The 12,954-nt window shown below is 33.5% G+C and overlaps 1 protein-coding gene across 5 annotated transcripts in view; it reads left to right on the top strand.

The window, feature by feature from the left end:
- LOC126820646 (EH domain-binding protein 1) overlaps positions 1 to 12,954 on the top strand; it is a 72,329-nt gene that overhangs the window by 47,349 nt on the left and 12,026 nt on the right. For all 5 annotated transcript variants that reach the window (XM_050548721.2, XM_050548719.2, XM_050548720.2 and 2 more), the window contains one exon: positions 10,206 to 10,279. In XM_050548721.2, the coding sequence (XP_050404678.2) occupies positions 10,206 to 10,279 (74 nt within the window). The remainder of the gene's footprint in view (positions 1 to 10,205; positions 10,280 to 12,954) is intronic.

Here is a 12,954-nt window from a genome sequence, read left to right as displayed (position 1 = left end):
AAATTTAAGGCCTCTGTTAAGAAATCCAAGAGAAATAGAGTTGAGATATGATAGAGAAAAATTGATAGAATGTATTTCAGTGATTGGTCTCACAATCTACTAGTTTTCTCTAATAATGTTAATTGTTATACAAACTATTTCTCCAAAACCACACAGTAGATAAATAGCAGTGTATAATTAATCAGAACATTATCATATGGTTATACATCTTCTGTTAAAGCTGTTGATTGGCATTTTGCATTTTTGGGTGATGTGTAATTTTTCACAGCTTAATCCACGCTAGAATCTACTCAGATTTAATAATTAAAACATTTACTTAAGAAAACAAAATCAAAATATCAATGGTTGATAATCTACTGACTTGGATACAGTCAAAATAAAAGGAGGCACATCGAAAGATGATAGGTGATGCAGGCTTGTTTATATTTATACCATAGCTTGTTTATATCATCTGTAAACAAAATATTGACAAATTTTCAATTTGTAAATACTGTATTGGATTAAGCCGTGTTATTGACTGATTTTTCTTTTAGAGACTTTAATGTAGTACACATAATCTCTTTAATTTTATCGGCTGTTAAAAAAACTAATATTTTTATGCGCCTACATTGTCTGTCTGTCAGGCGTCAGCAAGAGGCTAAAGTGAATATCCGATTGACTTTAAATTTATACACAATGTTTATGGTCATGAGACCAAGAAGCCTATCGATTTTCAATGATTTCCAATAATTACTGCCAGAGTTATGGCCCTTGGTCACTTTGAAATATCTTCTGGTCGCTCTAGACGCTAAAGTTAATTTCTGATTTTAATACAGTGTTTAAGGTCATGAGATGAAGAAGCCTATCAGTTTTCAAAGATTTCCAATAATTATGCGATGGCAATTGATATTAAATGTTTTGTATGCTAAATGTTAAAATAGGGCAGAACTAGAAGCCAAATGGGTTGTTATTCGTAATCAGATTTTAGTGAGTTGTAAATGTTTTCATTTCTGACAAAAGTCAACAAAATTTGCTATTGTTTCTTTATTTTTCCTTGTCTACACATTGGACTTTGTATTTTTGCAACTGGTTAGGAAAGATCGATGATGCTTGATTTTTATGGCAGTATATTAGATTCAAAATTCTAAATTTGTTAATGTTGTGCTATCATTTAATTTCTAACATCTAATTTCTAAATTAAGACAATGTATAATCCAATTTCTTTATTTGTTCAGTGTAAATTTTAAATCTATTCACTACACACCCGGGACTGTACAGCGCAGTGGACGCTTACGGCTAACCTCCGGATCCATTCCCTTTTTTCTTAATTGTTTGTCTTTTTGTGTTTTTCTGAGTATGATGTCTTGTCCGTGTATTTGTTTTTGTGTAAATTTTGTGTGGTGCAGTCCCCCTGCACTTACTATTCTTTCTATTATTAAGACGAAAATTGTCTTCTTCAATGACGCTTTACTTGTTTAGCCTGAACATCAACAAATTTAGAAGTTTGACACTTCTACCTAGCAACCATCATTATGAGATTGCTTGGTGTTGCCACTGCGTGCTCAATTTGCTGATTGAGCACCTGTTCGGGACCATTATGTTGATACCAACGACTCTCTTCGTCAGGTTGAATGGTTGGACGGATGGTTAATATCGAACGTGACATAGTTTTTAAAAGATAAGGTCTGTCTTTGAGTCAACTGGCATGTTTGATTCCCCGGTTGTACGTTTGTTCCCGGTTGTTCCAATCTCGTGGGGTTTCTTCAGGTCCTCCGGTTTCCTCCCACTGCTAAACCCCCTACGCGCGAGTGAATTATTGAAATAAAATTGATGAACCATATGTTAGTCCTGAAATGACCTAGTTTGTGTCGAGTGGATGTTAAAAAATCCTTTTTTAATCCTTATTCACACATTGTTTGGGAATTAGGGTTTCTCTGAATGTGTTTTTTTTTTAAGAATACCATTCCTGTACTGATATCGTATGTCATCATGCTGTGAGCTTATTAAAAAAATACGAGATCACAAACTTGAACAATACCTAGAGAAGTTTTAGAAAAGGCGGGAAAATATCACTTTGTTTACCGGTGATTGGGATGGAGGGGAGGGGGTATCCCTTTGATGTCACGTGATTACTGTCAGAACTACATCTGACATACAGGCTTATATAATAGATGCCGATAAAAATTTAGACATAAATTAATGATTTGTATCGTTATGTACTTTTAATAACTCACATTATAGATCATCTTTAAAACACATTAGTTAAGTTCCCAATAGTCGATTTTATTTTCAACCCTAGTTATAGAAATAGCAGGAGAATGCCACCTGACAGACGGGAAGCCATCGCTTTGATGTCGTATCATTACCACATAAACCATTCTGACATCTATTATAGACATACAGGAGCCGATCAATTTAGGGAATGATATCGTAATAAATTGATAATCACGACTTTATTAAATTATCATACAGCAAATAATTTAGTTCACAACAGATGGTGTTTATTTTTGACTGCGTGCATGACATTCGGGTCATTTTAATGTGTAATAGTTTTATATCCACCACTATCGGTAATTGTATCTGTATCGGCCAATATATTTCGCTGTCAATATCTGATATCGGTAAAACCGATAGTAGCCATATCAGACCATCACTATAATCACTGTCGGATATTATAATGTGAAAAATGATGTTTCACCTACAAATGTTCAGTCTATTGAACATTTATTAAAGGCTAATAGAAATGATGTCTTAAGTTGACAGATCCAGAACTTTTTTTATTTCAAATAAAATTAAACTAGAGTATGCTCAGTCCTCTGCAGATGCCACTTCTTAGTTGAGAACCTAATTGAAATATCATTATTTAAAAATGAAATAAGACTGAATTCATGTTGGAATACAGTTTTCCATTATTGTCAGCCTCTTTACTTTCTTAGTGAAATGAAATATAATGTCCTACTGTTGTGCACTAAGATGGACATGTACAGAATTGAAACTACTATGACTGAAATTTAGGCTGGCCAGCAGTGTTTATGTTTAATTCGTATCAAACAACAGCATTTCGGCATACTCTTCGTCGTATTAAAACAGTAAAGAGTTCTTTGCCTGTTAGATGGTTCATAGATTATCTGTCTTAGATTGTCTATTAAATTGCCTGTTGATGATCTGCCTATCAGATGGTTCATAGATGATCTGCTTAGTAGATTGTCTATTAATGGAGTGTCTGTTAAAGATCTGCCTATTAGGTTGTCTGTTGATGATTTGCCTATTAGATTGTCTGTTGATGATGTGCCTATTAGATTGTTGATAAATCTTCCCTCTGTCTATTTAGATCTGCCTTTTATATTGTTTTTAGATGATCTACTTATGAGATGATCTTAGAATGATCTGCCTATTAGATATGAATTGGATGATTCTTTTAATTAGGTGGCTGATGGATGATCTGCTTATTAAATTGACATTAGATGAAATTACCTATTTTAAATTTTTGGTGGGGACTATTACTATTACTGGTCATTGGATGGTCTAATAGATCGTCCATTTATCATATTAGATTTTTGGTTGATAGAATATCTACCAATTCGTTGGTAGAATTACATCATAGGTCTGCACAGATAAGAGGCATGTACAGTGTATATTACTCATGATCGATGTACTGCATAGAACTTTTAGAAGTGAAGAATTGTTCTTTTTATCAAGTAAAACTCATTCATTGTGTAATACTATCATGTTATCATTGGTTGATATGGGATAGATCTAAATTTTGACATAGGATATTACAAATAATAGAACAATGGCACTAACGTTTTAAGGTTTTATCAAAACTTATTGCCGTAAAACGAAGAATTCTTGAAAACTGACATTTACTTTTAAAGCCTGTGATTGATGAAGTGGGGTAGCCCTATTAAATGAAGATGGATGGTTTTGTTTTATGGGAGCTTATTGTGTGAGAAAGTGTTAATCCCCATTACTGAAAGAGAGACACATCATTATATGATTGGGAAAAAAGGAGGGGATTACGTACAAATAGTCGAGAGGATTTTTGTCAAGACCAGATTGAGCCTTCAGCTAAATATTGATACAATTATATGATTTGCTACAGATTGCTTTTTGCATATTTTGTCTGTGGAATAGAACTCAGATCCCATCAGAATGATGGTTGGATAAGCAGCTTTACTGGCCTGGCATATCGTTCCTCCTTTGAAAGGATCAGGAAAATCAATAATAATTTACTTGTAAGTGTAATCTCTTAATTTGGAGTATTTTACTTGGCATAGTCTGGCAGTATGAACGCATGCCTTGGATAAGTCTCTGACCCCTTGGGACATCTTGGGGGAAAAATAGTTGTAATCGGCTTTCAATGTGTATTTAGCTGGTGTAGAATAGTCTGTGTTGATCCTTTATTTTACGTGGATGTTTTGTTGATAATTACTACTACATTCATCAGTCTGAAATAAACTATATGATGAGATATTTGATGTGGAGAATTTGTGTGTATAGATATAGATATTGATCATAGCCAGTTACTTTTTCAATCATATTTATTATGATAATGTATCCGTGGAACTATATTCTGAACAGTAGATCCCCCCCCCCCCCCCCAACAAATAAATATTGTCAAAATATGAATTGTTTCTTTTTTAAACCAGTTTTTAAAATAATAATTTTATATGATTTTTAATTTTTAAATCATAATTCATACCATGAATACAGTTATGTGAAAATTACATGTGAAGAAAGGCAGAATGTCGTCAGCCCTTTCCATGTCATCCACAAATTTATGCACAGTAGATGAAGAAGTCGATTGATTTTCAATTATTTGCAGTAATTGTGAACTTCTAAATTTATTAGGGGGTTGGGTGGCTGAATGGTTAGCACATGCGCGCTGTACCATAAAGTCTGTCATTGAGTCAACTGGCTTGGTTTTGAATCCCCGGTTGTACGTGGCAAGGAGTAGGGTCGTCTGTCCAACCTCGTGGGTTTTCTCCGGGTCCTCCGGTTTCCTCCCATTGCTAAAGACCCCTACGCACAAGCAAATTATTGAAATAAAATTAAACCATGTGTTAGTCCCGAAATGACCTAGTTTGTGTCGAGTGGACGTTAAACCCCATTTCTCTCTCTCTCTCTCTCTCTAAATTTATTATACATGTTTTGTATAATAAACATCTTTTGAGTGGCATTTAGTAATTTAACAGTTACATACAGAAAACTTTTATGGAATAACAATTACTGGGTTATAAACATGCTATTTTTTGATGATGGTTCTCTCGTCTTGATAAAGGAGTAAAGACAAGGTGAGAGTACCATCGTCGAAAGTTGCATGAAACCAGTAGCTGTTGTATAATAAATCTAATGATTACTGACAAAAGAAAACAACATGTGACAACCCTTGTGGGCGTATGTTTCGCTGCCTGGCAACCTATCTTTAACACCTCCGATCATTATTTGAGGGATTTGTGCAAATTGCAATGATGTGAATGTTGTATCTCTTCCATATACACCATAAATGATACCCATCTTGGCCCGTTTGGCAAAATTTGTCCTTATCATCCAAAGTGCCTACAAAGTGTATATTCCGCAAGTATGGATCATGTGCTACCAAGACAAATAGTTCTGAAATATACATATACATTTAATATAATTTTTCAAGGCAACATTTGTCATCATAGTTCTACAGTCCACAAAAAACTCGAAAAAAGTCTTAAATTAAAAATTATTTTCATAGTGTTACTACTTTCACTAAGAAAGTCACTATCGTTGCCGTAATCAACATTATTCAAGTCCTTGTTATCACTTACAAGTATTCTAGCCTGTGCCCATTTTACTGTTACATGTCTGATCGCCATTCATGACCGTAAAACAATATTTTCAGGAATATTTGTGTTGCGTCTGCGAATGAAGAGGGGGAAGCCCTCACTGCGGACGACACATTGTAACACGTCTTCTGATTGGTCTAGTCTTGATGGAATTCCAAGTGAGTCATGCCAGTGAGTCGCCAAGGAAAGCGGGGAAAGCCCTTGCTATACACAACACATGCAGTGGCGGAGCAGGGGGGGGGGGGGGCGGGATTCATTAACCTATAAAGAGTAACACTGTATATTTCAAAACCAAATGAACACCACTAAGAAATTTGTACAAAATGAAAGTTAAAAAAAAAATGAACATTTCACTAATGGATTAGTGTTTGTCTCAAATTTTGCATAACTAGCGAATATGAACAAGTCAAACTAGCTAATTAAAGGCTCCCATTGGTTTAATTCTTGTTTAAGTATTATTCAGTTATTATATGACCAATATGTTAAAGAAATATATCCCCTCAAAATTAATAATAAAACTACACACATCCAATCATATCTTAGCTAGTGGCTTTTAAGCCTTTTGCTTAACATTATTTTTCTTAGCTGCTGATCCCCTCTTGTCTAAAGTTTAGCCTGAAACCATAAAAAAACTGAAAGTAGCATTGTGTAATTAATGAAAACATGGATGAGGCTTTTGTTGGTCATGTATCTAGTTAATTAGCCAGCCTTGAAAACATGGGATGCTGGGAGGGTATTTTGTGCTGATAGAAATATTCAAATTGATCTGTGGTTTAATCTATATTGACCAAGAGGTCTGGATGTTAATGAAATGAGGCAAGTTTTTGTCCGAAAGTTTCTAACACATTGTTCATTCCCATCAGATCTTACAATAGCTGAGGCCAGTGATATTATACTTTGATTTTCTTGGTAACAGAATCATGGCACGGAAATCATTACCAAGTAAATTAAGATGGTTGACAGTGTGTCAAACTTTACCAATGAAATTAAAGCAAACATTGGTAATCTGTATAATAAAATGGCCCTTTCCTTAGTTTCCTATCAACTTGTGTTCAACCAATCGTTACATCTGACACAAAACGTGTGAATAAAACAGAAGGAAGAACAGAGTTCAAGAACTTGAATTTTAAATTACGATTATTTATGATATTCGTGGATTAAAACAATTCCTCATGCTAATCAGTTGATATTGTTTCTTACAATAGACACATTTGATCTGTGATTTTTTGATTTTGTGAATAATAATTATTGGTATAAATATTTTCCTCATAATTAACACTACAGACATTTAAAAGTTAATGTAATAAATTTAAAGAAAAGAACTTATAGGAAAATAATGAATAGACTAAAGCAGATTTCCTGGAAGACCACCCACATACAATAAATTGAAATCAATCTTATTGTTATTTAATCTTTTAGTTTCCTGATTTGATTTGTGAAAACAAAAAAGAATGCTTCAAAATATTAGAGATTTTGTTCTTAATAATGTCTTCACATAATAGTGAAACCTGTGTAATGCATATGATAAGGAAATTCTACTTCTGCTACTTGAAATTGAGTTAATTAAAGCAATATCATTATTCCTCAAAATTTGGAATGACCTGACATATTATTCTATTAGTGAGTACAGGAGATCCACATCAGACATAAGAATTCCCTAGAAACTCACAGATATTGTAGGCCATATAGATGACATTAAATCGGACGGTAAGCGTTGACTAAACAGACCAGGATCTGCAATGACACAGACTTGACTTAAACTGTTGAACATGTATAACTTCAACAATTGATTATTAAAGATACATTATGGGAGATTAGATAAAGAGCTGGCAATTCTCACTTTAATAGTTAAAAACTAGATAATGTAAAGGGAATTTGCTGAAATTTCAGTCAAATTGATCCACTATGAACGGAGATTTTAGCTATTGAATTTTTGGCCTAGCCTTGATTATCATTACCAAAGTCGGTAGGATAAAAAAAAACATAGTCTCGATTATCCATTTTATGATTAAATCATGAACGAAAGTTGAGCCGAAAATCGGAACATAATCCAATAAATATAGTAGAATCTGTATTAAGCAGACACCCAAGGGAATTTTCACGACTGACCGCTTAACGGGAGTGGCCTCTTATTCTTAATAAAATCTTACGCTTTGGTGCATTGGAAGCAAACATCAAAACTTAAATTTGACTGTCGCTGAATCTTGCGCCGAAGGAAAATTCTTTACTCAAGTCTGGGACATAACTTCTGTAAATTTGTCATTTTGTACCAACCTTCGATACTACTGTCTACCATTGTGATGCATTTGATAATATTTATCCATTTTTGTGAAGAAAACCGATGAATTAATTTTATTTTATCAAAAAAAGCACATGGACAAAAAAACATCACTGATTTTGTCACCGATTTACAGGGGGTGTAACTCTGTATGTAATATTATAGGAGGGGCTAAAACGTCTGTGTAACAACAAAGTGGCAATGGAAGATAGATACTAGATGATTGTGACAAAACTCGGCTTCTGTCGGTACTTTATTTTATTCAATCAGTATCAAATAATGTGTTGTTACGCGTGAAAACGATGATCAGGTTAGTCGTTTAAAAAAGAAAAGATTAATTAACAGATAATCCTGGGTTTATTGTTATTTTCACATTTCTTTTTACCTGATCAGTGGAGGTCCAGTTAATTAACTACTACTCACAGGATTAGTGGAGGTGTTATGAATAACGACAAGATGCTATCATTCAACAATGGCCGTTGAATGGGCAATGTTTTGTTAAATTTATTAGTAAAATAGTGACCGCTGGCCGTGTTAGAGGAGTGACAATTGAATAAAGGATGAAACAATAGAATTTTTACGGGGGGAATTTATCATGACCGCTTACAAGGAGATGTTGCTGAATAGGAGTAGCTGCTCATACAGATTCTGCTGTATAGCAGGTTAGCCATGCCATCGAGAGTTGATTATGGTCTGGATAAATTAATTAATGTCTGTTTAATAATTAAGATAATATTTCAGGCCAAAAGAAAGACCCGCAATAGGCAGATTTAGCTCTTGCATAATGTATGGTTAAATATTTAATTCATCAGTCATCATTTGTAAGGGATTAAACAAAAAATCTATAGCCACCCTTGTATAATATACATTTGAGTGCACATAAAATAACACTTGGCAGTTGGAATTTGATAAAGGTTAGACAGAAATGCATCCATCTGGGCAAAAAATGACCTTTGCATTGCACATATAATCACTGGAATGAAAAATATGGTATGTTAGTTTTATAATAACCAAAGTATTGTATTGTTGAGATGTTAAATTTTATTCTGTTATATTATGTTTAGTATATCATTACAAAACATCTGTTTTCCACATTTTAAATAAGGAGGTCCTATTCCTACTTTTTTGGCTACATCAAATTTTTTACGGCTAGCAATATAAATGTGGAATAATGATATATTCTTTATTCAAATTGTCGGTCAAAGTCTTCTTACATAAAATGAACTACCTTTTTTTTAAAGTTTATAAAGTAAACAAGCACTAACAGATTATGGCAAGTCAGTTGTTAATAATATGGTTATATCAGGGTCTGTGTTGGTCATAGACTACACAAGTTGCCAAAACATTGCCAAGTACTTGATAAAGCTTGTCTATTATATTTAACAGATCAAGTATAAAAACTAATTGTCACAAACTATATAACCTCGTTGTGACATAATAACAGGCTTGTATTTATTGACATGCAATAACACAAAGTTACTGAATGATGTTTTCTCTGATGGAATGTTGAGAAGACCCACTTTATTGAATTGATTAGTAGAAGCTTACCAGATTGAAATGAAATGGGGTTTAACGTCCCACTGTTCTGCTCCTATACTGGGCTAATGAAGACGGGCATATGCCATACAGTGTGCTATGAGGGAAATTTTGCCCGGACAGCGGCACTATCGCCTACTCTTATATAGAATTCCAACTGCCGGGGGATCTTTTACGTGCATTCCAATATATACACAGGACCTCGGTTTTTCGTGTCATCCGAAGGACTAGACAGCTGTCCTTGTCAGGCCCTCCGTCCTGCATCACTGACAAGGGGGAACCACGCCGGAAAATCTGGATGAACTTTCTCGGCCAATGCAGGGATCGAACACCCGACCTCCAGGCTAGCGAGCCAGCGTCTTACCCACTTAGCCATGTGATTCCCTTTGCCAGATTGAAATAGTCATCATATATTATTAGATGCTTAAAATAAATGATAACAAAAAGTAGTTTTAATGCCCAAATGAAATTCGGGCTGAAGATGGCATAAAACATTGTCACATAATTCCTTAAACATAAAACATGATTTATAAGCTTACAATAAAATGATTTTTATTAATAATGTTTCAGTAAATTATTTGATACATTTTTTTTAGAGAAAAGGAAGATGATTTAGAAAGAAGATGTGATTTATTAAAACGAGAATTACAAGCTATGATGGCCATAGATGGTAAGTGTTGAAAACCATCTTTATCGTCAGCATTCAGCTGATAATAATGATTTGTGGTAACAATACAATATACATGCTTTTAAATTAAACATACCATAGTTCCAAATTCATGCTTTCTTTGGAGATGAGATTATGTTGGGAGCTATTGATTGCATCAGGTATTTAAAAAATTGTCCTGTACTGATGAAGTTTTAAGATATACATCATCCTCGGTATTCCCAGTGGTCTCATTCCGTTTCACACCACCAACCTCTGGGTTAATCCATGGGGAGGAGGGGGGCACACATTTTCAAGTTATCTGCCCTTGATGATTATGCTATTTTTATTGACCAGTCCCATAAATCGTTAATTGCAAAAGAAGATGGCAATGGGAAGGAACACTGATCGTGTTGTAAACTGTTTTTTTGATTGGTTCGCAGACTCAAGCTACGATCAAGGTCTGAGCAAATAATGTGAAATCATGAAAAACCTATGGATTAACCCAGGGTATAGTGGAGTAGAACGGAATGAGACTACTAGGGAAACCGAGGATGGATATACACTAGATAGGCATACAAAGTTTGGTAAAAAAAAAAGAAAACCTGATCCTGTCCAATCCATTTATTAGCATAAATTTATGTACAACAAACATTAATCCCTTTAGACTCAATTTTTTTTTCTAGCACTTAATTAGTTAATTAGATAATTCAAACAGTTTAAACACAGACCACTTGAAGTTTTAGATAATATGGTCAAATAAAAGGAAAGGACAAGAAGAGGCTACCTATAACAAAAGTAGCAGACAGGCTTGGGGGGAGTTATAAGTGGTATTTATCCAGGCGAAATGTTCGCCTCTAAAACCCTGTCAAACATGTTTGTGTTTCAGCCACATTAGGCAGTGAAATACATTATATTTGGTTGACCATCTGAATTGTCTCAAATGGTCTTTCTTACTTTAGGCTATTTTATTTAGAGCAACTCAGTAAGCATACAATATGTTTTAAAGCAAACAATAAGAGGAAATAGGCTTCAAGCTAAAATACTTTAAAATGATATTACCCTGCAAAAACTTGTGTCTTTTTTATGTTCTCTTTTAATGGATCCAGATGGTTCAATAATTATTCTTGAAAATATAATAGAAAAATGAAAGTGTTGCCATATTCCATTATTAAAGTCATTACTATCGAATTTCATTTTGCCTGCATATGATAAGGTAGTCACTGGTAAGTAGATTTGTGCAGAGAGCACGTCTAGGTCCTTGTACAATTTGTAGAACCTTTTTAACCCTCAAACGGCGAATATTTAAAACTTATCTGTATGAAATTGTCTTGTAAATACCCCCCATTACCTACAAAGAATAAATATGCGACAACTGTTATCGGCAGTCGGAAGATTTACTTGTTGTGTGCGTATGTTTCGTTGCCTGGCAAACAATCTTTTATTAATGTCATCCACACTTCATCTAACATAATGTTAAAGTTTCAATTTCTAGAATTTTGAAACTACAAAGGGATATCTTTAAAATGCATTTAGTGAAAGCAATATATAATAAAAAACGGCTTTATGGATAACATTGACTAGGTTTATTAACTGCAACATTAATGGTATATATCAGTAATATATAGTTTCTTATTCACTGGTTGTTTTTAACCTTTATTTGTAATATGGAGATTAAGGGTTTATTATTATCAATTTTTATTTTAGCATGAATTTGTAGATTTCATTCCTTTTAAGGGTTTCTTATTGATTAATAATAGTTTACTTAGGTATGTGGTTTGACTTTGAATGGCTTCGGCTTTAAATTGTTAATTAGTTTATTATTGTTATCCATTTATTTGTATATAACCTTCTGTAACATGTTGATTGTATCATTGCTTGATAACAGTGAGAGTACCCTCATTTAAACGTTGCAGTTAATAAACATAGTGAATGTTATCCATAAAGCTGTCTGTTATTATAACAAAGGGATAGTATAATAATAAAAAAGAAATAGAAAATGTTTTTCACACTTTTGACTGTTTCTTTCCATTGTGTGTATTTATTTTGATTGTATGGAATAAAAAATAAAAAAGTACCAGCTTAAATCCCTTATAGTTCTATAAACAATTTAAGAAATTAACATATATAATTATTCTGTAACATGCTTTAATGTATAACTTAATAAACCTTTAAATGAAAGAAAAGTTATTGTAAGATATAACAACCATTCTGTTACTCTGTATCAAAATTCATAGAATATTAGTCACAGAGTAATATTTTGAAATGAAATAAACCTTCAATATTTTATTGTCAGGGGATTATAGAGAGATATTACAGTATGATGAAAAAATGAAATATTAAGAATCTGATGTCAGTTATGATAGAATTAAGACGCCACGTGACATGACATGTAACGGCACCACATCCCTTGTCGACACGAGATTGTTGTGTTTTGGCACCATATGCTGCATGTTTACTTGGGACACAAAGCTAGATCACATTTCTTGTAACTGTCAAAATCAATCTTTAGTTTGTTTCTTTGACAACACTTTAACTTGTGTAGCCAGATAGAAACAGGTAAATTGACACTAAATACTTTGTTTGGGAAATAATGGACCCTCCCTTTGTACGCGTGGCAACTTGATTAAGTAGAGAAAAACTTTGTTACAAAATGAAAGTAAAACTGTGCAAATTAAGATGTTAAAATATTGTAGTTA

Source organism: Patella vulgata, chromosome 5, assembly GCF_932274485.2.
Source record: "Patella vulgata chromosome 5, xgPatVulg1.2, whole genome shotgun sequence".
NCBI classification, from domain to species: Eukaryota; Metazoa; Mollusca; class Gastropoda; family Patellidae; genus Patella; species Patella vulgata.
The sequence above is the reverse complement of the archived record's forward strand: the minus strand, read 5'-3'. Positions and strand labels throughout refer to the sequence as shown.